General features: G+C 41.9%; 2 protein-coding genes across 5 annotated transcripts in view; one reads left to right on the plus strand and one right to left on the minus strand.

Annotated features, from left to right (window-relative positions):
• LOC124545923 (putative FERM domain-containing protein FRMD8P1) overlaps window positions 1-20010 on the minus strand; it is a 349046-nt gene extending 329036 nt beyond the window's left edge. For 2 of the 4 annotated variants that reach the window (XM_047124924.1, XM_047124908.1), the window contains exon 1: window positions 19402-19647. The gene's annotated coding sequence lies outside the window, so the exon portion shown is untranslated. Of the gene's footprint in view, window positions 1-19401; window positions 19648-19871 lie in introns of those variants that run through there. The other 2 variants (XM_047124887.1, XM_047124901.1) reach the window with 2 other exon arrangements.
• Window positions 19598-27033, plus strand: part of LOC124545975 — a 53442-nt gene continuing 46006 nt past the window's right edge. The window contains exon 1 of the mRNA XM_047124942.1: window positions 19598-20207. Within this exon, the coding sequence (XP_046980898.1) occupies window positions 20040-20207 (168 nt within the window). The 5' untranslated portion in view covers window positions 19598-20039. The remainder of the gene's footprint in view (window positions 20208-27033) is intronic.

The raw sequence follows: 27033 nt of genomic DNA on the forward strand, positions 1-27033 counted from the left end.
ACTTGTCCTGTAGCTGAGTCTATGTTCTTGTGGTCATAGGAGGTATATTTTGGGGAATAAACATTTGTTAAATAGGAAAGCATTACAATGAGAGAAAGTAAGACACAAGGAGTTTCCACCCACAAGGCTATTCAGACCCCACTTTATCAGGTAGCCCAACTGAAGTCTGACAATAATGAATTGTTGAATCTATTATCCAAGTATACGTCGAAATCCAGAGCAACCCCTCCCATTCATCAGCAGCCACTCTTGTGACTCCCTTCTCTGGCAAGCCAGGTGAGGAAATAGAAGCAGTTTTTGCTGATTTGTTAGCAGCCTCTAAACTTGATTCCTGGTCAGATAAACAGATGTTGCAAATGACAAATTTACTGTTAATCGGGGAAGCTAAGGCGCATGTACTATATCACAAGTAGTTACAAAATGCATAAACTTTTGAGAATTGAAACAAAGTTTGCTCAAAAGGTTTAAAAATCAGAACAACTGCTGTTTCTATAAGGAGCAATTGAACACCATGTCCCCAAGGCACAACAAAACAATTGAAATCTTTGTGGATAGAATACGAAAAGTTAATAGTAACACTTACCCACTGTCAGTGAGTGATGCGGCCAATAAATATATCCTATGAGAAGCAGAGAATAGGGCCTTAGATACTTTTTTGTGAGGATTGCCACCCGAAACATCGCGCTGTGTTAGAGCAGGATTTTTGAAGAATTTAACTGATGCAGTCAGCATTGCTACAGCATCAGAGGAAATAGACGTTGTGACGAGGTGCAAGGAAAGACAAAATGTATTTTCCACAGGGGTTTGCTGCTTCAGATTGGATTGGCAGGAACACACGGCGAACAACTGTCGCTAACCACAGTGTACAAACTCTCGAAGGATGAGCCATATATGAGGGTCGTCCACAAAGTAAGTTCCGTTTATATTTCTATCTGCGGCAGCACTACGATCGAAGTTCCGAGCATGCGCGGCAGTTACTCTGACTCGAGGAGAAGATATGTACGCCATTTTCAGATCGCTGCTGCCAACGTGTGCTTTGTAGTGCTTCTTTATAATGTCAACCGTAATTGAAAATGCCGCCGCATATGAAATCAGATCTGTGATTCGTTTTATAAATGCAAAGAAAGTTAAACCAAAGGAAATTCATTGGAAAATCTGCAAGGTTTATGGACAAAATGCTATGAGTGATTCAATGGTTAGAAGATGGGTCAGACTGTTCAATGAAGGGCATGATGAAGCGCACGATGAAGAATGAAGTGGATGCCCGTCTGTGGTTGCTGATGAAATGGTTCACACAATTGAAGAGAAGATTAAGCACAACCGTAAGTTTCCTAGCGACTTTCATCTCTTCTTACACCTAAAATCTGTCCATGGTGGTCAACACTTCAATGATACACAGGCGGCAACCTGCTGTGAAGAAGGCATACAAAAACTTGTGCCACACTATGACAAGTGCCTACAAAATTTCGGAAGCTATGTAGGAAAGTAGTTTAACAGTTGGAGACTTTTGTACAGTAAATATTTTTTCTGTATCTGTACACGTTTGTTTTATATAACCAAACAGAAGTTACTTTGTGGATGACCCTCGTATATTATGAGTGTAGCAGTACTGGGAAATTTGCAAACAGGGGTCCATTAAACAGGAATGGGAACCCTGGAACAGCTGCCAAGCGTTTCCATTGAAATTCCATGCTATTAGAGCGCATGCAGAGGTGTGTCAGTCATAAGTAAACAGTGTACGGAGGCCAGGAGATATGACCCTTCAAGATATAAGTTAAGTGGTACAAGCAGAGGTACATACGTTCAGCAGGCTATACATCACTGACCTTTCACATTGAGGGTGTAAGATTCCAGGAGGTTTGGAAGGAGTATCAAGGGTAAGAGATGAATGTGATGCTGACCTAAGGTTAGATTTCCTGAATAAAATTCACACCATAACCAACCTCGGGCAGCAAACAGTGAAGCTTCACAGAACACTGTTTTGATAAGGTGGCACAGCTGCCAAAGACACTCTGCCGCAAGATCCCTCTCCCTGGAAAGGGGAATCAACTAAACTGCGAGCAATGTCCTTGAAGGTAGATTCATTGGACAAAATACCATTCGGTACAGGAAAGCTACGTTGATTGGACAGTAATGCTGCTTTACCCGCCCACACACTATGTATAGTGGAACTGTTAGAGGAAAATGCTAAATTAGGACACAGCACATTGTTTTGTGTGCAGGAGTTTAGTTCGTGCCACAACAATTGATGGAGTACAGACGATATCTGTGCATATAGATAATTTTGGGACAGAAGACAAGAAGTTATGAATGGGAATGTTATTAGCTAACATAAGCGCCTTAGAGGAGGATGATTTTCAATGGTTTGACATAGACAAAGTGACAAAGCAGCCGCCTACAAAATTGCATTGTTCCACAAGATATCACACTTAAAAGGAAACGAACAGGATATGATAGAAGCAGTGTTGCACGAGATTCAGGATCTGTTTAGTTCACCAGCAACGAACATCGTACAACACACGATTCCAACAAAAGATAACGACCCAGTTTATAGGAGACCATACAGAGCTCCTCACCAGTTATAACAACTAATTCATAGATCACCAATTAAAGGTCGGTATAATAGAGCCTTTGGATTTGCCATGCAGTGAAAATGTCATAATTGTGCCAAAGAAATCATCTGATGGTGAAAACTTTATAGATATCTGTAGTGATTACAGGCATTTAAATAGAAAAACAATTTCGGACGTGTATCCATTACTGATTATCGTAGATAGCATTGGCCATCTCAGCAACAGTAAATATTTCTCCACGACTGACTTGAGGCGAGGGTACCGTGACATAGAAGTTGCACCACAGGACAGACATAAAACTGCTTTTTTCCACACCTTCAGGTCATTGGTAATTCTTAAGGATGCCTTTTGGATTAAACAAGATTGCTAGATGGTGTGGTACGTGGATTAAAACCTTGACAATACATGATACATCTCTATGACATAAACGTATTTTCAAAAGACATCAAAGAGTATGCGATTCACTTATGAGAAGTTTTCCAATGTCTCAAGGATGCTAAATTAACATTAAATGTGGAAAAGTGTCACTTCACATTAAAGAAAGTGACATATTTAGGCCATGTTATCAGCAAATACGGAATCAAAACTGATCCACGGCTAATAATCACCATTAAAGGTTATCCACACAGCAATCTATCAAAGTACAGCAATTTCTAGGCCTCTCAAATTATTATCGAAAATTTGTAAAAGACTATGCAGAATAGCACGACCTCTCATAGTTATTTAAAAAAAGGTACTAAATTTCACAGAAAAACAGAATGTGGCACAGTATTTGCAACACTGAAATACAAATTAACATACAGTCCTGTATTAACCTATCCAGATTTCGACAAAGAATTCATGCGGTCCTGCGGTGCATCTGGACATACTATCAGAGCCGTTTTGGGTCAAAACATTAATGGTGCAGAACATTCAGTAGCCAATGCATCCAGACAATTAAATACAGCAGAAAAGAATTACTCAACAACAGAAAAGGAGTTACTGACTGTTATCCATGGTACCAAATATTTCAGGTGCTATTTGTATGAGAATGAATTCAAGATAATCATGGAACATGCTGCTCTCGAGTGGTTACTTGGGCTAAAGGACTCATCAAGTCATTTGACGCGATGGTTCCTACGCCTCTCCGAAATGGACTTGGAAGTCATTCATAAACCGAGGAAGAAATATTCCAATGCAGATTGTCTTAGTAGAAAGGTAACAGTATTTGAACCAGTATGTTACTATGCAGAAGAATGGCGAAAAGCACAGGCTTCAGATGCAGATTGCAAAAGATATGCGACACAACAGCAGTTTTGCGTACAGGATGGGGTCCTGTGTCGAACAACTAAACTCGGTCCGAGAGTAGTGGTTCCCAAACACCTCCGACAGGAAGTCGTGCAAGAGACCCATGATCACATTCGTTCAGGTCACAGCGGTCAAAGAACTACTGAAATACATGTTGCTGAATGTTTCTCGTGGGAGACAAGAAAGCACGATGTAGCACAATATGTGCACAATTGCATACCGTGTGCCCAGCGAGCAGGCTACTGCCATCAACGCATACCGTTACAAAGAAGTGTCATGTCCATTTCAAGTCACAGGAATGGACATATATGGTCCTCTTAATAAAACAAAAGCCAGAATTAGCTATGTATTAACAATTATAGAGCATTTCTCACGATATCTAACCATGGCAAGTCTCTCTGATCAACAAGCAAACATCATTGCACAGGTTGTGATTAATAATTGGATTTTAAAATTCGGTGTACGAGAAGCACTTATGACTGACCAAAGTAGTAACTTCATATCCGAACTCGTGAACAACTGTGCTGTTTGCTCAAAGTGTGTAAATTGCACACCATCCCATTGCACCCACAGGCAAACGTACGGACAGAAAGGGTCCACCGCACTGTGCTAAGCTAGTTTATCAATGACCAGCAATACAATTGGGTAGCCTCATTCTACTGTGTAACCACATACAACACCAAAACACACGAAGGAATGGGCATGTCGCCCTATGAAAATATTTATGAAAAGAAGACGCTGCCGCCATTCAATGTTATTAAGCCCAAAGAAGGGAAGAACGGAGAAGCAGTTAGGGAATTTGCTTTAATCATTAAGGACATGTGGAAAAAAATTCAGAAAGCAAATACCAGAGCATTAGAACGGCAAGAGAAATTAGGCAATGTACACACTAAGTAACTGGATTTCAATTAGTTTTCTTATCCACTTGCTACGTTGCTAAAGAAAAGACGAAAAAATTTGTGTAAAATTATCCGGGCCCTCACCAACTTGTCAAAATCACATCACCAGTTAGCATCAAGTTAAAGTTACCCACAAAAACAACTATTGTTCATGCAAGCCATTTGAAAATCTTCTAAGGAAGTAACAGATGTGATGCCACCAATGGTAGCAAATGCTGTTCCGAAGCGTGCTGGATGGCAGAAACGAAAGACTGCTGATCCACCAACACAGAACACGCACTTGGCCATGCACAGTTAATTTTACATCAACAGTACAAAATCTACCATTCTAATGCAAATGTAAATAAGCTTCATATACTACCAGGGTTGCCACAAGTTTCCCCAAGTAAAATTCCCCGATTTTCATTATGTAAAGACATAAGTTGACAAAAAAATGTAAGGACGTCTGTATTTCTAAACGTGTGAGCAAAAATTTTAACTACAAACAGCAACATCTTTCGTAATGAACTGTATTTAGATGGAGAAAGCAAGCCAAATGGTATATATGTTTCCTTAAGATCATTGATATTTTATTTCCATAAAATGAAACACATGTGGTGACAAAAACACACATTTCCTTGGAGTCGGAAGACAGATTTAAAATACGTTCACTGATTTCAGAAGTAACTCAGTAAAAAGTAGGCCTCTTGAATTATGTGTATAAGGCACAAAGCGGGGTAGACTTTTGTAAAACCATCACTATAGGTAACCGCCAATAAAATGTTGGTTACTATGTTCATTATTGTCAGTTATTACTCACTGTGTTATGGGTATTATTTTACAGGTATTGCGTGATTTTTATATTAAGAAATACATGAGTACACACTGTGCAAACTGCCAGTGACCACCACAATTTTCTTCTTCTTATCGTCCATATTTCCAAATATATAAACTACTTTCGAAGTGTCAAAATGTACTAGAACAAACAAAATGTCTATAAAACACCACACTGTACAACATACTCGCAATTTCTAAAATCCATCGCCCATGGCCTCTGGCCTGCTCAGGAGTAGCACAGTCCTGGGTCCATGGATAAACCACGAAAATCTGCTGCAGCCATACACAAACATACCCAGTCTGTGGGCAGATCGGTGATACTAGATCCGACGGGCAGGACCTGCACATTAGTGGAAAACGATGGGCTTCAAATCAGCAGGCCCAATCCATTAGAGATACCCAAAAAAAAAGGCATGCGGTTTTGGCCCGTCTTGAACTCCACTTGTGTATCCAGCTATTCACATGTCACGGACATCAAGTTGATGAAATGTGTTGTGGGTTGGCAGGAGGTCCAACCCAGGAATACTAGAGGAAGCCGAAAGGCACGCGTTTTGGCTCACGCAGGATGGCGTGAGGTCTGGAACAGGACAGGGAAATTAGAATTTAGAAAAACGGACGTAGCTGGAGGAATACTTAACTTTAATCCATTAAAGGTGAACGTCGGTCTGACGGTACATGATTAACAAGATCAATAGCAACTGATAATGGCGCCTTGCTAGGTCGTAGCAAATGACGTAGCTGAAGGCTATGCTAACTATCGTCTCGGCAAATGAGAGCGTATTTTGTCAGTGAACCATCACTAGCGAAGTTGGTTGTACAACTGGGACGAGTGCTAGGAAGTGTCTCTAGACCTGCCGTGTGGCGGCGCTCGGTCTGCAATCACTGATAGTGGCGACACACGGGTCTGACGTATACTGCCGGATCGCGGCCGATTTAAAGGCTACCACCTAGCAAGTGTGGTGTCTGGCGGTGACACCACAAAATGAGACGCGGTTATCAATCCATGCAACAGATAACTCATGCGAATACTCTGAGAATCAATACTAATGACGATACGTAGCAACTCACTGTACCGATGATTGCCGAGTTGCAGATAGGCACATAGAAAAGACAATCACACTCCCACAACTAAATTTCTGGCCACGGCTTTTGTCAGGAAATGAGAGCACATACACAATCACTGAGACACAACTCATGCAGACATGACCACCATCTCTGGCTGCTGTGTCAACATTCTCTGAGAATCAGGTCCACACAAACCACTCCTCAAGCCTGCGTGCCTCTCTTCGGCAGTTGCTAGGCTAGTGGCAAGAAGTGGTGGCAGCAGTGACTGCAAGCTGAGGGGAGTGGTAGAAAGGGGAGGGCAGTAATAATGAGGGAGTAGGGAAGCAGTGCACATACTCAGCTGCGCCCTGCCAGCGACAGTGCATGATATCTCAGTAAACAAACCATTTCAACTACGGAGACAAAAGTGAGATTTATCCAGTGTTTTATTTATTTATTTTTTCAAATTTACTTGATATTTCCCTGATTTCCATGACACGTTTGAAACTCCCCGATTTCCAGAACTTGTGGCAACCCTGGCTACAGATTATAGCGATAATGTACTAACAGGGAATCAGGTACAGAAAAGGAAATTAGAAACTATACTAAAGGGCTTCTGGATTTTAAATAATAGGCAGCACTGGCATATGACTAGACACCGTGTGCTTAAATGAGTACTGTTCACAGTGAGAGGGTAACGTCGTGGTATACAGCACTATAAAGAAACAGAGATCACTTATAATAGGTGTAAAACAAAGCACAGGGCTATAGACAGAGAAATGGTGAATGAAATGCATTTGGCTGTCAAGAGAGTAATGCGTGATGGCTTCAATGACTACCACAGCAGATGTAGGGTGTATAATAATTGCATGTTATTTATGGTTGTTCACAGCAGAAAGACTTATTACAGGTTTAGTGAACATTTTAGAGACATTTCTAGCCAACGTGAGAAGGACGATGACCAGCAGAGTTTGTGCGGCACCAGTCAGCACTTCAACAGATCAACGAGCGAGCAGACAGGCAATGCTCCCAAGGAGAACAACGACCAGTGCTGTTTGCACATCAGTGGTCAATGTTCCAGGAGCTCTCAGCATAGTGAACTCACATGCGTGATGTATTAGGCAATGTGGAGGAGACGAGAGGGCAATGCCAGACCACGCCAGCATAGATGTAAAATAATGGAAAGCCGGCATGTGTATCGACATTGGTCACGTTTCTGCCCAACGTGAGAAGCATAGATCAATGACTTAAAGAGTCAGTTGCGGCCCTAGAAACTTCGGGACATTGGCAAAAAAACAGAATAAATACCTTCAAAAAACGGGGCTGAGGTGGTCCTTCGGAGAGGTCCTTCGAGGGCAGAGAGAAGACACGAAGAAACGTTGCACAGTAGTCAGCAAACGTCATACTTCGCTACGACGACTTAGCCACTACGGTGCTCGACAGAAGATGATGTCGGTACCGTGCCACTAGGTCAATGCAGAAGGTGCCATCCCAGAAGTTACCAGAAAGAAGTTCATGTGGTACTTGCCCAGGTGGCTGGTGAGGACAAAGGGACTGCAGCCTCACCAAATGTGTCACCTTTGAACTTAGAGGCCGATGAATTCCACCACAAGATGCTGAACCTGTGGGTTGCTTGTTTGATTCTGGAACAGAGCACTCCACATCACACTGTAGCCGCCTGTTAATAAAGCAACGAGTGAATTAACACGGCGAAGACCATGCCGCCACCGCGCTGAGTCATGGGCACTTTACTGAATGGAAGAATAAGCTGCTGGCGCCACTGCAACACGAGCCGTCACTGCACAAGCTGTCACCGGAATCCGACCGAGTTAAAAGCACGATGTATTAGTCTGTTTGTTTAAAGAGTCTTGTGTCTCAATAAATGACTTTTAGTGGAGCCATCAATGTTTCACTCACATCTCACCTACTTATCCAGGGAAAGAGCCCACTCCACCGCCCACAAAGTGTTGCTTCGTTCCCTCGATCCCTGACAGAATAATGACCTTTGCTCCCCTCTGTCACTGATGCCCAATATCTAGTGTCACCAAATCCCGACTCAGTACACAGAATACTGTCAAATGTTTTTCACAAATGCCAAAGAAATTCTGGTGTATGTAAAGGCTGTTAATGGCATCAAAGTTAGTATCCACTTACTGGTGAACGATACAGTCACTGAAATTGTGGGTAGCAAAGCAACAGCTTAAGTGCTTAACACTGTTTTGAAATACTCCCTTACAAAGGAAAACCCAGGAGAACTGCCCCAACTTAATTCCCATACTACAAAAAGATGAGTGAAGTAAGTGTTTGAGAAACAACTAAAATCATTAAAATTGAACAGAGCTCCAAAGCCCAATAGAATCCCAAGCAGATCCTCTACTGAATTTGCGACCGAGTTAGCCTCTCTTCTAAGTATAATTTATTGTAGATTTCTGGAACAAGAAACCTTTCCCAGTTCTTGGAAAAATGACGGATCACACCAGTTTACAAGAAGGGTAGCAGAAGTGAACCACAAAACTACCATCACATCCTTGACACTGAGTTCAAACATAATGAGGCATCTCAAATAGTATGAACTCCTCCATGCCAACCACCATGGATTCCAAAAACATCGACCATGTGAAAGCTAACTTGCACTTTTCTCGCATGACATAGTGAAAGCTTTGGATCAAAGCACTCAACCAGATGCAGTATTTCTTCATTTCCAAGTAGTGTTCAACACAGTGCCACATCTACGCTTAAACATACTATCATATGGGGTACCACTCATAATATGTGAGTGGATTAAGGATTTTTGGTAGGGAAAATGCAGTGTGTTATTTTAAATGGAGAGTCTCCATTAAATGAAGAAGTAACTTTGGGTGTACCCCAGGGAAGCCTGGCGGGACATCAGTGAACATCAGTTCATGTTAATGACGTTGCTGAGAATATTAATAGTAACCTCAGATATTGTAGTTATCTATAATGAAGTACTGTCTGAAAGAAGCTACATAAATATTTGGTCAGATTTTCATAAATGCTCAGAAATGTAAAATTATGACTTCACAAAAAGAAAAGAAAATAGTGTGCTATGATAATAACACCAATGAGTCAGTTGCAATAGGCCACATAATAAAAATATTTGGGTGTAACAGTTTGTAGGGATATGGGATATGGTTGGATGGTTGGTTTGAAAGGGAGGGAGGGGGGGGGGGGGGGGGGGACCAAACTGCGAGGTCATTGGTCCCTTGTTCCTGGTAAAATAATTACAGAAGGGTAAGAAGAAAAGAAAGGGGACGTACAGCACAATAACAGGATTGGAGAAAGGAAGAACCAGAAGAATGACAGAATGGCAACCAATACTACTATGGACAAAACAGGAAAAGAATACCACAGAGAGAAGCAAGAAACAGGTAGGAGGGGTGGAAACAAGAGAGCAGACGACCGTGGCTGGCCAACCATGAGAATAAAAAGGAAAAGCCAACCACTCTGCGACATATTAAAACATCCTCCCTAAAAGCATTAGAGTGGAGAATACAAAGGGACAAAGGACATGTGCAAAAACTTACATAGAATGTTAAAACCCACTGTCACACGTAAAATTTAAAACTAAATTAGCCGCTGAAGCGTTGTCAGCTAAAATTAATGGCAACAAGTCCGGTAACTGAAGAGTCTGTCGCAGGCAGCCAAAGGAGGACAGCTCACCAAAATATGGGCCACTGTCAGCCGGGCGCCTCACTGACGCTGAGGTGGGTCATCACAGCGCAGGAGGTAGTCGTGTGTCACCCAAGCGTGGCCAATGCAGAGCTGGCAGAGAACCACAGAGTCCCTGCGAGAGGCCTGCATGGAGGACTGACACACATTCGTGGTCTCCTTAATGGCATGCAGTTTGTTGTGCATGCTAAGGTCACGTCATTTCGTCACCCAAAGCCGCACAACCTTGCGGCATAGTACTGAACGCAGGTCAATTGCAGACAAACACCACTGAACGACTGGACTCTTCCAGGGCATAGATGGACTCCTGGAGGTTCGTTACCAAAGGATGGCGAGGATAGCACTGGTCGATAGCTTGCAGGCTGCTCAAGAAGTCAGTACACAGAAAAAACAACTACCCAGGGCACGAACGGATATGCTCAAGAGCACGAGATATAACCACCAGCTCAGAAGTGAAAACACTGCAGTCATCGGGCAAGGAATGCTGTTCAATACATCTTCCATAGACATACACAAAGCCAGCGTGAGCATCAGCCATCAAGCCGTCGGTGTAAACCACTACGTGGGCACGGTAGATGTCAAGAATCGAGAGGAAGTGGCAGCGTCGAGTGGCAGCAGGGTTAACTGAGCCCTTAGGGCCATGTGAAAGATCCAGAAAAAGCAGTGGCCTAGGCATAAACCGTGGAGGTGTACATGAATGGAACCCAAGTATAGGTGGTAAAGGCAAGGACTCCAGTTCGGAAAGAAGGGATCGGACACGAACTGCAATTGGAAGCCCTGGCCTGCCCATGCGGGAGATGAACTATCGTGGGTGGGAAAAAGAGACAGTGATTCAGATGCGCAGGAGAACTATGAATGCGTGCAAAGTAACTGGCCAGCAGTTGTGCACGCCTAACCTGCAATGGAGGGACTCCGGCCTCCACCAGGACGCTGGTCACTGGACTCGTCCTAAGAGCTCCTGTTGCTAGGCAAACGCCACAGTGGGGCACTGGGTCGAGTAAACGCAAACTGAGGGCGCTGCTCAACCATAAACCAGACATCCATAGTCAAGGCGGGATTTAAAATGGGCTCTGTAGAGCTGCAGCAGCATAGAGCGATCTGCACTCCAGTTGGTGTTCCTCAGGCAGTGGAGGACATTCAAGTGCTGCCATCACTTTTGCTTAAGCTGGCAAAGGTGAGGAAGCCAAATCAATCGGGTGTCAAAAACCAGTCCTAAGAATCGATACGTCACCACTACAGTGAGTGGATCGTCATTAAGGTGAAGTTCTGGTTCTGGATGAACAGTACGTTGCCGACAGAAGTGCATAACACACGACTTTGTGGCCGAAAACTGGAAACCATGGGCTAAAGCCCACGACTGCGACGTGTGGATGGCTCCCTGCAGGCATGGCTCAGCAACACCAGTACTGGTGGAGCAGTACGAAATGCAGAAGTCGTCTGCATACAGAGAAAGCGGGATGGACGGCCCTACAGCTGCTGCCAGACCATTAACGGCCACTAAAAATAGAGATACACTCAATACAGAGCCCTGCGGGATCTCATTCTCCTAGATACGCGAGAACAAGTGGGGCACCAACTTCGAAACAGAAAGAATGAAGCAACAGGAAGTCAAGGATAAAAATCGGGAGTGGGGGTCCAAGACCCGACTCATATAATGTGGCAAGGATATGATGTCGCCAGTTCTGTCACACGCTTTTCATAAATCGATAAAGACAGCAACCAGCTGTTGGCGTCTGGTAAAGGCTGTTCAGATGGCAGACTTGAGGGACACAAGATTATCAGTGGTAGAGCGACCTTGGTGGAAGCCACCCTGACACGTAGCCAGTAGGCCACGTGACTCCAGGACCCAACCCAACTGCAGACACACCATACGTTCCAGCAGCTTACAGAGAATGTTGGTGAGGCTGTTGGGTCGATAGTTATCCACATCAAGTGGGATTTTACCGGGTTTGAGCACCGGCATTATGGTGCTCTCCTGACACTGCGATGGAAAGACACCATCGCACCAAATCCAATTGAAGACAAGGAGATGTCTGTGGATCCAATCTGGCCCAGGGGCTGTGTCAGGGCAATGTGCATGGGCACTGAGGAGCTCCAACTTTGTAAATGGGGCATTATAGGAATCACTGTCGTGTGTAAAGAATGAGAGGACTTTCCCTTCCACCTGCCGTTTAAGAGTGCGAAGGCTGGAGGGTAATTCTCCAATGCAGAGGTCGAAAATAGTCCTCAGCAAAGTGCTCGGCATTGGCATTTGTGTCAGTAGATAACACGCCATTTATGTTATCACCGGGAACACCTGTTAGGGTCTGGTACCTGAAAACATGTTTTTCCTTTGCCCAACCTTGAGAAGGTGACGTATACCCAATGGTCTAGACATAACTCTCCCAACACTCCTGCTTATGGTGTTTCATAAGTTGGCGAACACGGGCACGGAGCCTTTTAAAGGCTACAAGGTGCTCCAGGGAAGGGTGCTGCTTATGCCGCTGTAGATCTCGCCTACACTGCTTAATTGCTTCAGCAACTTCCAGTGACCACCAAGGGACTGCCTCCGTTGGGGGCATCCTAAAGAGCAAGGGATTGCGTTTTCTGCCCCAGAAACAATTGTTGTAGGTACCTCCACAACCATCACATCGATGTTGTTATGTGGGGGAGATTCAACGGTCACAGCAGCAGTGAAAGTTTCCCAGTCTGCCTTGTTTAAAGCCCATCTAGGCAGGCGTCCATGGGCCTGATGCTGGGGCAGTGACAGGAAGATGGGGAAATGGTCACTACCGCACAAGTCGTCATGTGCTCTCCAGTGGATAGATGGGATAAGTCCTGGTCTGCAAATTGATAAATCAGTGGCCGACTAACTACCATGAACTACAATGAAATGTCTGACAGCCCCAGTATCTAAGAGGCAGAGGTCGAACTGAGACAGTAAAGTTTCGACATCTCTACCTGGGCCAGTAAGCACTGTGCCACCCCACAAGGGGTTATGCGCGTTAACAGTTATTTACTGTGTCATCCTTATTCTGACAGCCGCAGCTTCAAGAGGGGTTTGAAGGGGCACAGTTTCACTACAGACTGAGTTTAGGACACGAACACAATCTCCAACTGACAATTGGTTATAGTCACTATGGTTCCTGTAATATCCCTTATGGCCACGGAGGGCAGGGGTCCACATTGCCAGGAACCAGGTTTCCTGGAGGGCAATGCAGATAGCAGATGTGAAGCTTAACAGTTGCTCAGACAAGTAGTGGAAAAACCGCCACAATTTCACTTGAGGATGATGTCACTGTGAAACTGCGAAGGCATGGAACATTCAATGAGGCAGTTTATGCCTCAGGGTCACCTGCTGCCACTGACTATTTGCCTGAGCAGTCTATACCCATTGTGTCTGAGGATCCGGTGAGATCTAGGTCCTCAGCACATGCCAGAATCTCCAACTCATCTGCATAGCTTGTAGGTAGCGGTGTTGTGGGTGCCACCGCAATTTCCTTGTTCTAGGGGACCTTCTTTTAGGATTTCTCTCGCTGCTCCTTGGGTTTCCCTGGCTGGGAGGACTTCACTGATTCAGTCTCCAGAACTGAGGATGAACATGAAGCATTACGACAAGCTGCTTTTGGGCTCTTCAGCCACTGGCGAGTGTCATCTTTCCAACTAGCAGAAACCTGGGAAAGGAGGGACACCTTCCTACCGAGAGGAGCTGAAGAAGACTTGCATTTCTCTGGCTCAGAAGTGGGGACTGATATCCCTGATGGTTGGGGGGCTCCGGAAGTAGGTTGTGCACGAGCAACAGGGAGGGAAGTGGCCCCCACCATCAAGGGGGCAGGCGTAGTCTTCTGGTTCTGAGAGGTGACAGGAATGCGAGGAACTGATGGGGCGACAACTGTTCTCGTAGCGGCGGCATGTAGGCGCTCAAATTTCCTCTTAGCCTCAGCGTAGGTCAGTCGGTTCAGAGTCTTATATTAATCGATTTTCCTCTCTTTCTGTAAAATCCTGCAGTCTGGCGAGCAAGATGAATGATGCTCTCTGCGGTTCACACAGATGGGAGGTGGGGCAAATGGAGTACTGGAATGTGATGGATGTCGACATGTGACACTGGAAGCACAGTGCTAAGACATATGCCTGAACTTCCGGCACTTAAAGCACCACATCGGGGGAGGGATATATGGCTTGACGTCACAGCGGCAGACCATCACCTTTACCTTCTCGGGCAATGTGTCACCCTCGAAGGCCAAGATGAAGGCACCGGTTGCAACCTGATTATCTCTCGGACCTTGATGGGTGTGCTGGACTAAATGAACACCTCACCGATCTAAATTTGTGCGCAGCTCATCGTCAGACTGCAAAAGAAGGTCCCTGTGGAATACATTACCCTGGACCATATTTAAGCTCTTATGGGGCATGATGGTAACAGAAATATTCCCCAACTTGTCACAAGCAAGTAATGCCCATGACTGGGCAGAGGATGCTGCTTTTATCAAGACTGACCTAGAGTGCATTTTGGACAAACCCTCCACCTCCCCAAACTAGTCTTCCAAATTCTCCACAAAAAACTGAGACTTCACAGACATGAAAGATTCCCCATCAACTCTCGTACATATGAGGTACCGGGGCGAATAAGGTTCGCTGACATCCTTAGCCTAGAATTCCTCGTCTCGTGTGGCCAGGGAGGGGGAACGATTTAGGATCATACTTTCTTGCATTGTACTGAGACTTGGAATGCTTTGAGACTGCTGACGTTTGATCACCAGCAAGTGATGGTGTGGTACACTTCACTGCGTGTCTTCTCCCTGATGCCACCCACTCTGACCAGGGCGCCCCCCACACAGGTGCCACCCAGCCTCAGGAAGGCCACCTGGCAGCATGGCCATTGCCGGGAGCCCCGAAGCCCCAGGGAAATGGGCATCTACTCCAAGGCATATGTGGGGAGTTAACGTTGCAAGCATCAGCAAAGCAATCCCTGTGTTGTCAGGGGGCTACAACCAACAGGATACATGGTGGCCCCACGACTGGCTACCGTGCTGGATATGAGGTGCTAAGAAGTCCATGGTCATTGTCGGCGAAGAAATCTACACCGCATAGTGCATGGTGGAAAACGCATCCAGGAAGGCATCCTCAGCCAAGAGATGGAGAATGAGCGGTACTGCAATGCGACGATGAGAAATAAGGCTAAAGATCTCAATGCACTGTGGACATGATGCACCATGTAAGGCATCCTTCCCCAATTGGCTCACTTTTTGGGAAAATTTAGAAAGATGGAGGTCAAACCAGACAGGGGACCATCACATAATGGCCGAAACGTGAGAGACTCCTTTTGGTTGCCTCTTATGACAGGCAGGAATACCTTGGGCCTATTGTAACCCTCGGACCCACAGGGGGATGTAGGCATATGAAATGGAATGATAACATAGTCTTAGTTATAGGTAAAGTTGATGGTAGACTTTGGTTTATGGGTAGAATTCTAAGCTCAATTACGGCCAAAACTGGCGGTAGAATTTGGTTTATTGGTAGAGTACCGTGGAAATGCAGTCAGTCTACAATAAAAAAGATTGCTTACAAATCACTTGGGTGACCTATTGTAGAATACCGATCAAGCATTTGGTGCGCATACCAAACAGAACAAATAGGGAATACTGAGTGTATACAGAGAAGGGCAGCACAAATGTTCAGAGATTTGTTTGACCCAGGGAAAGTGCTAGAGAGGTGCTGAGGAAACTGAACTGGCAGACTCTCGAAAATAGAAAAAAACCGTCCCGGGACAAGATTACATCAATTACAGAGGCATTTAAACAATCATTCTTTACATGCTCCGTACATGAATGGAACAGGAAGAAACAGTAATAACTGGTACAATGGGATGTACAGTCTGCCATGCAGTCCACAAAATCAACAAGACAGACCATGTTGTTATGGTTGGTGATCTTAATGTAAGAGTTGGAAATCTACCTATACCAGGAATAGGAGGACTATTTGGAGAAAATACTTTTGTTCATAATGGACAGGAAGTACACCACTTTGCCTCCTTCAATAATTTTAAAATTGCTAACCCATTCTACAGAAAGAAAGACAGTCATAAGTTTAAATGCAGTGCATGTCTGTGATTGATTACACTAATTAATGAATACATATACATATTTATAGAGGAAATGACATAGGTAGTGACCACTTCCCTTTAGACAATAAGATAAGGTTACAACTAAAATGGAAGAAAACAAAGAAACTCCACATGGAGACACAACACAAGTTATACAAAGTACATCCTGTGAGAATGCAGTGCATCCTGTCAGAATGCAGTATTAGGAAACTATCAGCACTGGCTCCAAGTAAAGCTCGCTTCACTATCAGTCAATAAGGACATCGGCAGAGCATGGAATAATATCAACATCTGCATCATTAAAACAGCCTTTAAAGCACTTGGTAAAAGGAAGAAAAAAGATGGGAAAAATGACTCAGAATTTGGAGCACAGAGATTAATGAAGTCATTAAAGAAAAACAAATAGCTTACTTGAAGTTTCTACAGACAGAAACATCAGAGAACTGGGAAACACACAAAATAAAAAGGAATGCTGTGAAACAAATAGTGCACAAAGCACATCAAGGGTCGTGGGGATCACTCATAAGAGTCTTAAAACACGACATACACGGTGGACAGCAATGTGCATACAAGATCGCAGAAGCCCTCAACAAGGAAGAAAAAGACACTGCCTCACTGAACATTATACCCAATGGACAATGGATAAATCACTATACACAAACTAGTGGTGTACACAGAAAGCCAAAGATGATGCTAGAGAAAGTACGTACTATGAAACAGTAGATCCACTTACTAAGGGGGAACCACTACAGGCTTTGGAAGCCACGAAGAACAGAAAAGTTACTGGAATAGATGGAATAAATGCTGAACTAATTAGATACGGATGGTTATCACTAAATAAAGACTTTTACAATTAATAAATGAATGATGGATGAACTGCAAGCTCCCAGACCCTTGGTTTACAGCAGAAGTAATCTCTCTTTTCAAATAAAGGAAACGTAATGACTGTAAAAACTATCATGGCATCAGTCTTCTAAACACTGGTTACAAACTGTATTCAAAGATAATCGGTAACCGAATGAAGAAGAAAGTCATTAAAACTATTAGGCCTATTTCTGGAGAACAAAATGGATATAGATCAGGTCATTCAATGCACAGGAAATGTGTTTGTAATTAAAAAATTTACAGAAGAAAATGCAGGATTTGATATAAAAATCCATAGGGCCTTTAGCGACCTTGAGAAGGCTTTTGACCATTGAGCCTATGGAAGATTAAGTCTGAATGTGGACATCCTTACCGTCTACTAGAGGAAGCACATGCTTCTATATCCTGATTTCTACAGTATTTACTTGTTTCTTTTTATATTTATATTCTTTTTTGTGGATGAGACAAGTTCAGCCACGTACAAGAATATGTGATTAATTTGTAACTACTTACATTTTCTATCCCAGTGATTGTATAGTGTTCACAAAGACAAATGACATCAATTGCTTTCCTGTTACTATCATTTTGCTGAGAAATTAACAGCTCATTTACTTTATTTTTTGCCCCTTCCCTTATATTCTGAAGAAGCAATTTAATGTCACATTTCCATCAATTATTGTAAGATGAATTGGGAGTCCTTGTTAATTTAATTTCCTTTAATATTGTCTGTCTGACTCTTTCCTAAAGTGGGTGTCACACTTGACCCCAATAACCAAAGGGATTTGCCTGATGTATGCTATGATAAGTGTATCCCCATCTCACCATAGCAACTACTGGAAAGCACCAACATGAGACTTTGTATCTGTCCAAAGGAGCCCCACTGTCTCTATGTTTACACACATAGCAGCAGAGTTAACCCAACTGGTCATAGCACTCCAGAATCTCCATAAAAACCACATTTGTTTGCTCAACAGATGCTCCTTTCTCGTCCAGATCACCATTATTACTGTATTTTTTGTATTTATAAAGGCTATTTCTAGCTCCCCCAACCATTACCACCTGATTTTCTTTGTTAAAATCATTATACATTTACCCAAAATCTTCTGATACTTGGCTAAAACCAGCACTTGTTTTCACAAAACCCGTGGCCTGGAACACTGCACCTAACTCTTCCTGTAACTACAGGCCTATATCCTTCCCATGGCTGGTACCTAGTGGCAGAACTCTTCTTTTGCTGTTGAGTTTTTCATTCAGCTGAGCTGAAAGTTTCCTAGCATTGTTCTGCTGCATCCTACACCCAACTGCTCCTGTATAACGCTCTCCCGTCTCTAATTCAGGTAGTAAACAACATATATTGCTTACGTGAATTTCACATTTGCTAACAAGTTTTCCCCATTGCACGTGGGTCTTCAGCTGTTCAATAAGCTTCCCACAAGCATAAAGTATACTAAAAGCAATACAAAATTTTGTAAAGTTATTAAGTCTTATTTGCTGTGTCACTGTTTCCACTCTATAAAAGAAAAGGTCCTGGTCCAGTTTAAAACTACTATTTTGTGTAAGCTAAAAGAGCAACCATTCTACAATATTCAAGAATTCTTCTCCAGTAATAGCACAATGTTTACTTGAGCTGCAGCTCAGTTCAATGACTCCAACAGCAACCCTTATATTTAATTTCATTATATACTTGTATCTATTTTATAGTTGTGATATTATTGTACTCTAATTTATAACTTAAATATGTCTTGCGGTATTATATTACTGTCATAGTAGAATTGTATTCATGTATTTTGATAATGTTGTATCTTGATGCTGTCCGGCTGTGGCTGGTGAATGACAGAATTGGCAATAAATGTAATGAAGACAGTGAACTGCATTGTAATTATTTGCGACAGCTGACTTACTCAAAATATTGAAACCCATTTCACATTTAAATAAGAAATATTCTGTAAACCTTGTGTCGTGCACACGACAGCTGATCACTATAGCATTAGCAGCTTCATCTCTCGAATTCATTCGTCATAATATTTTTCAAAAAGGGCAAAGCTACCGCATGATACCTACTCTGTGCAGCATCAATCCTACTAAACTCAGGTAACATGTTAACAGTACAAATAATCTTTTCCGATATTATTAACTTAAATCGTACCAAAAATAATGTTTTTTACGTTGGTAAAATGGCATGGATGAACATTTGCAAAGTTAAACCCATAGTTATTCTTCTTGATGCCGTATCATATGAAGCTGAAGCCTAATTTCTACAGGAAAATTTATCTGACGTCTTCTTCAAGGACGTAAACAAATGATGAGCAGAAACATATGATGTTAAGCGCCCCACACTGAAACGGAGATTGAGTGCACTGGTTTACACAAGTGTGTAGGCTCACAACATTTTATGAAATATAACCAACTTTTAAATGAAAGAGCTTTATACGGTATTTAGCAGCCTCTTTGGTGCGTATTTCTTGTTGATTTACCGCGTATCGCAAAAATTCGGTGCTTCGAGAGTTTTCCTTTTCCGCGGTATCAATAGTTAACCAATTATCAGCAGCGACTTCACTAATGAATACGCAAACACTTAAAAATTAAAGAACAAAAAAATGTGAATGTTTAAGATACCTTAAGTAATGACCCTCATTCAGTGTCTGACGTACTTGGAGTCGTATTGCATTAAGTTGGACACAGCGTCTGTAGCAAACGCGGACGACTAACTAGCCGATATTGACAACTGACTCGCAGTGTGGAGCTATCGTTTGCAGTGTTTACTGTTTTGCGAAACATGAAGACATGACATCGGCAGAACTGCAGCAGAAACTTCAAGAAATAAGGGCTCGTAGGAGACGTAGAGAGCTTTACTTGTCTGCGAAAGAAAGATTGTTGACAATGGTTTCATTTGGCATGTACAACAAAGAGAAACAATCTATTAAAAGTTCAATTTTGGTCGATGAACGACAGGTACGCTTAACTCCACAATTTCTGTTGAAAGTGTTGTGATGCATGTGTTGACTATATGTTTTCTTTCATTTACATATAAATTGTGCGGTACATATCGAGTCTGCTCATAAAATGAATGAAAAGATGCAGACCAAATTCTTTACACTTCTCTCTCTCTCTCTCTCTCTCTCTCTCTCTCTCTCTCTCTCTCTCTCTCTTTCTTCTTTCGTAGTTTGATAACAGTTTAGTGCTCCAACCTCGTGTAGTTAATGATAAAAGCGAACTATATTAAAACAGTTATTGATTAAAAACCTGTATATTCTGTAATCACGTTTCTGCTTGTTGATTTGTTGAACATCGGTGCCCAAGGATTTGTCAGATTTTTCAGAGAACATAACATTACTGTAGAATGTAGATATTGTACTTATCATTCCTCTGGCTACGTTGTAGATACACAAATAAATAGGCCTATGAAATTAGCAATAAAAAAATATGAGCAGTTTTGGAAGGTGTTGTGGAAGTTACATAGATGTTTGGTTTGGAGGCTTCGATAAAACAACATCCGGATAGGTCCTAGATGTGGCAAGAGAAAGAACAGTGGCTTTTTTTCATAGTAGTTGTTTTTCTCATCTGATGCAAGCACATACAGTAACCTGGGAGTAATCCCTGTCATTACCACTGAGAGCAGATTACCACTAGACCTGGATATAGGTTGCTGTTGGTATACTTACAGAAGTAGCGAGGTGTGGCTGCTTCCATTTGTCAGCATAAGTCGTGAGTCATTCCACTTCCCGCGAAGGCTTTTCTTCATGGTTGGATTTATGGAACATGATGTATGAATTACTGAGTGTGTAGTATGTATAAAGTGTAATAACGTTGTACTGTGCTTCTATTGTGTGCATCACACATCACCATCTTATCCATTGTTGCTATACTGTAACCATTACTATTCCTGTGTCATCATTCATCAGCCATGGCTTGACCGATTGTGTCACATCGTTGTGATTATCTATAAAAACTACTACTGAAATTAAGATAACAGACAAGAAGCAAGAACTCTAATGTTATAAGCAACACTTTACAGCTCTTAGATGTTTCCAGTTTATGGTTTCATATGTGACATTATCATGTTGACCAACCTAATATTCCACTTGTAGAGAAAAATTTATGTAGTGACTGTTGCTTGAGCATACATGTTAGCCTAGTTATAACATCCTCAGTGCCAATGTTTGAAGATAAAGTGGTAGGTCGTTGAACATCTTCAGGGCTGCTGTGGGAAAACTGTCCAGTGTCTTACTTACACGACAGCTCAGAATATCAATGTCGGCTTTATTCGTGTGTTGTAGTTGTGAATCTCTTGTCTGTTGCAGAAGGATAATTGATTTTCTTTCATATAGACAAGAGAGTTGAAAACATACTGGCTAAATATGGTCATTATTCCCAACTGCTTGGAAATGGGTGTACACTGGTCAAATTTCTTGCTGGAAGATATTATTCTTACAGCCTTCTTGTGTAGGAATAATCTGTTTTTACTTCCAGTAGTGTGTCCCCACAGCAACAATCAATATGTTATGCCATTGTGGAACAATGCATAATATATTGTGATTAAGTGCTGATCTGTTATTGCACATTTGAACTTCTTGAGGAGATAAATTACTTTTGAGAACTTGGAACACACATTTGCAGTGTGTTCAGTACATGTCAGCTTATTGTCAGTTGTGATTCCTAGGAGTTTGCCACTATCAGCATTTGCTGTGTCTCCACTGTCACCAATGCTGCACAATATTTTCTGCATTTTGTCTTCATTTAATTTCATTTTGTTTGCTTTGAACCACTCTTTGGCTGCTTTAGACAAAATTTCAACATCCTTTAGTGTTGTATCATCTGCAAAAGAGCAGGGTATGACAATCACAACTTTAGTCATTGACAGTTATCATCAAGAGCAGAAGGACAAGTACGGAGTCCTGTGGTACACCATGTTCTAGTGCTATTTCACGAGACATTGCTACGTGGATGAAAACATTCTGCTGCCTGTCTCTTCTATAACATGACAGAGGCTCGAAAACGACACCCTCTATGCCATAAAATTTTAAATTTTCCAACAGTACAAGAGATGCAATCAAATGCCTTGCTTCAATCCCAAAGAACTAAAACAGTGCAGTTCTTTTCATCAAATGCTTCTATTATTTCTGTTATTACGTTAAGAATTGCAGTAAGTGTAGATTTCCCTTTTCAAAATCTGTGCATGTTATCCATGAAGAGGTTGTTGGGTTCAAAATAACCTAACAGTTGGTGCTTCATGACAATGTCAATCACTTTTGCTAGAGTAGGTATTATAGAAATTAGTCCATGATTATCCCCAACAACATCAATAAACTATTTGTTAAAATCATCAAGGTTACAACATTTAATGGGGCATTCAGTCTTTTTTTGTTTTCGTTAACCAATTCCTCAGCCGTTTTGCGTGGGTTGTGGGCTTCAGAAATGAACCTGACATATGTAATGTTCTTCGCTGTGTCTACTTCGTTCCTGCAGATTGTTTTAACTTTCATATAATAGTAATGAAACAAATCTTTGGCCCTGGTATCTGTTGCTGTTTTAACTCTGTCATTTGGCAGCAAAACATCACACTTTGTTTCCCAGCTTGGGAATGTACCGTGCTTTGTCTGTGCCAATTTTTCTTGTAATTTGTAGTTTATCGAAGGGATTCTTTATGGTTACTGCTGGAAAAACAGTTGTAAAAATTTATTATCAGGAGCTGGAAAATACCTTTAAAAGGATCACTTGGTCACAGCCCTACACCTTCAAACTTCCAGTCAATCCTGGCAAGCACATTTTTTAAGATGTTAATGCTTCCCTCATTATAATTCTTTTATTGCAGGTATACATACTGGTTTTTCGATGAAGGTTCCTTTGACTGTTTAAGTGGACAACTAATGCATTTTGATTTGCTGTCAGTGGATCCACAGCACTTATTTTGTAGTCCTGGGTGTTTAGATGTGTGATGACCATGTCGAGGCAAGCTTCTCCTGTCATCGTTTCATGGTTAGCTGTTACAAATCCATAGCTGATCAGTAAGTACTTGAACATTTTCTCCTTAGTAACTTACTGTCTTCTCCTAAATGGAAGTTGAAGTCACAACACAACGTAATTTTAGAAGTCTTACACATTAGGTAGCACAAACAGCTGTCCATCTTGGTGAGAAAGTTACAAAGTCTCCTCTAGGTACATGGTCCACAGATCCAACAATATGTACATAACACAGTTTTAATGGAACTGACTCTAAATGCAGGTCAACACAAAACGTTTTTAGGTCAACTTCGCGGATAATAAGACAGTTATTTGCATAGGCAGATACCACACCACAAGTAGTTTTACGATACCAAGCACTTATCATTTCAAGATATTCCACATATCTATAATATTCCCCTTCCTGCTCAGCTATCCAGTGTTCACTGATGTGCAGAACATCTGGTTTGACTTGGTCTACCAAGGTGGTTAAATTGTTCAGTTTTGTCTGATGCACAGGATATTTATGTTTGCTACAACAATAGGGACAGTTTCTTGTGAGATAATTATTGAACTGGCGCGTTGTACTTCCTCTTGAATAAAAAAACACTGCATAAATACATTTTTAGGCCACACAGTATCCTGTAGTTTATAGTCAACACCTGGTTTAAAAATGCAATTAAATCCGTTTGCGCTTGCTTTCTTAACTGCGAAGTTCTTCTGGTCTGGGGGAAACGCTTTTCCAAGAAAACAGTTCCATTTTCAGTTGTTGTGCCATTTTTTACTCCGTGCAAATGGAACCAGGCTGCCTCCTCTCTACAAAAATATCAATTTCTCATCCAATTCCTATAACACTTATTGTTCCTTTGTTATTATTGTTTGTTTGAGACATTCTGGGAGGTCTTCGCTTTTTCATGTTGCATACCTCTTGCCAGTTTTCTTTTGACGGGTCATTTGATTTACAAGGATTATCAGTAATTTTTGAATTCTCAAGTAAATCGACAATAGAGGTTTGAGAAGCATGTGTACGTACAACAGGCAGCATAGTGCAGCTTTACATAGCCTCTTCATTACGTTTCCCCAAGCAATCGGGCAAGAGTGATGCATTTTGCTGGTGATTGTGACTGTTTTCTTCTGCACTATTATTTGCAATTTTGATATTTGGATCACAGTGTTCAATTGTTTCCACATTATTTGGCACAGTTTAGACATTTGAGTAATAATGTTCACTTGTTTGTGTGAGTGCACTTGCAACATATCGTTGTTTGCATTGTTCTAGTATACTTTGTGTTCCTTGTTTCGTAAAATGTAACGGATGCACTTGTGAGTGATCGCTAATGGTCACTTTGTCAGCACTTGACTACTTCACTTCACCTAGTTCTGATGCCACATTGGGTCTTAAATGCATGATGCAGATTTTTGTATTTTTTGTTGGTACCTGATGGAGAGTGTCAGCATATTATCACTCTGCCAACTGTATTGGAAACTATTGATTTTTATTTATCTATTTAGCAGCTTCGGATGTACATACATGCATCAGATCTAACTACATATTTGCATTGTCAGTTTTTCAAAATACCTGTCCATATACAGTTCAATATCATAATTGTGTTATTTTTAAATAAAATAACACTGTACATAAGTAAACATTTCAATTCTACTACGTAATCTGCCTATTCACACACTGGATGCTTATATCAAAATTTTTGGCATCATCCATATCAAGCCAGGCAGGCTAAGGAAAAAATCTTACCTTCATAGTATTGGATGTTATTGCATTTAGCTTATTTTAAAATGAAGGCCTAAGTAAGGAACACATATTTCTTTGTTTCCTCCTAAAAACTTTCTGCTCCGAAATACAGCCCTCCAAAGTGACAATACGCATACCAGTTTGAAGATGCAAATTTTGGAAAAATTTTTAAAATGCTGTATCTCTGGAACAGTTCTAATATATTTTGCTGGTTCCTCTTTGTGTTTTCGTGAGGAATTTGCCAATTGACACAGTTGCAGTGTGTGTTGTGGAAATGACTGAAATGTCTTCTGACTGGGACCACAGGAGACTGAAGTATGCTGACTATTTGCATATCCATAACAGAGTGATATATGTTGTTGTTGTGGTCGTCAGTTCTGAGACTGATTTGATGGAGCTGTCCATGGAACTCTTTCCTGTGCAAGCTTCTTCATCTCCCAGTACCTACTGCAGCCCTCATCTCTTGGTCTCCCTCTTCGATTTTTACCCTCCACGCTGCCCTCCAATACTAAATTGGTGATCCGTCGATGTCTTAGAACGTGTCCTACCAACCGATCCCTTCTTCTAGTCAAGTTGTGCCACAAACTCCTCTTCTCCCAAATTCTATTCAATACCTCCTCATTAGTTATGTGATCTACCCATCTAATCTTCATAATTCTTCTGTAGCACCACATTTCGAAAGCTTCTATTCTCTTCTTATCTCAACTGTTTATCGTCCACGTTTCACTTCCATACATGGCTACACTCCATACAAATACTTCCAGAAACGATTTCCTGACATTTAAATCTAGACTTGATGTTAACAAATTTTTCTTCTTCAGAAACGCTTTCCTTGCCATTGCCAGTCTACATTTTATATCCTCTCTACTTCGACCATCATCAGTTATTTTGCCCCCCAAATAGCAAAACTCCTTTACTACTTTAAGTGTCTAATCTAATTCCCTCAGCATCACCCGACTTAATTCGACTACATTCCATTATCCTCGTTTTGCTTTTGTTGATTTTCATCTTATACCCTCCTTTCTAGACACTGTCCATTCTGTTCAGTTGCTCTTCCAAGTCCTTTGCTGTCTCTGACAGAATTACAATGTCATCAGCGAACCTCAAAGTTTTTATTTCTTCTCCGAACTTTTCTTTTGTTTCCTTCACTGCTTGCTCAATATACAGATTGAATAACATCGGGGAGAGGCTACAACCCTGTCACACTCCCTTCCCAACCACTGCCTCCCTTTCGTGCCCCTCGACTCTTATAGCTGCCATCTGCTTTCTGTACAAATTGTAAGTAGCCTTTCGCTCCCTGCATTTTACCCCTGCCACTTTCAGAATTTGAAAGAGGGTATTCCAGTCAACATTGTCAAAAGCTTTCGTTAAGTCTACAAATGGTAGAAATGTAGGTTTGCCTTTCCTTAATCTTTCTTCTAAGATAAGTCGTAGGGTCAGTATTGCCTCACATGTTCCAAAATTTCTATGGAATCCAAACTGATCTTCTCCGAGGTCGGCTTCAACAAGTTTTTCCATTCATCTGTAAAGAATTTGCGTTAGTATTTTGCAACTATGACTTATTAAACTGATAGTTCGGTAATTTTCACATCTGTCAACACCTGCTTTCTTTTGGATTGGAATTATTATATTCTTCTTGAAGTCTGAGGGTATTTCGCCTGTCTCATACATCTTGCTCACCAGATGGTAGAGTTTTGTCAGGACCGGCTCTCCCAAGGCTGTCAGTAGTTCTAATGGAATGTTGTCTACTCCCGGGGCCTTGTTTCGACTCTGGTCTTTCAGCACTCTGTTGAACTCTTCACGCAGTATCATATCTCCCATTTCATCTTCATCTACATCCTCTTCCAGTTCCACAATATTGTCCTCAAGTACATCGCCCTTGTATAGACCCTCTGTATACTCCTTCCACCTTTCTGCTTTCCCTTCTTTGCTTAGAACTGGGTTTCCATCAAAGCTCTTGATATTCATGCAAACGGTTCTTTTTTCTCCAGAGGTCTCTTTAATTTTCCTGTAGGCAGTATCTATCTTACCTCTAGTGAGATAAGCCTCTACATCCTTAGATTTGTCCTCTAGCCATCCCTGCTTAGC

The sequence above is a fragment of the Schistocerca americana genome, chromosome 1, assembly GCF_021461395.2.
Source record: "Schistocerca americana isolate TAMUIC-IGC-003095 chromosome 1, iqSchAmer2.1, whole genome shotgun sequence".
Classification (NCBI taxonomy): Eukaryota; Metazoa; Arthropoda; class Insecta; order Orthoptera; family Acrididae; genus Schistocerca; species Schistocerca americana.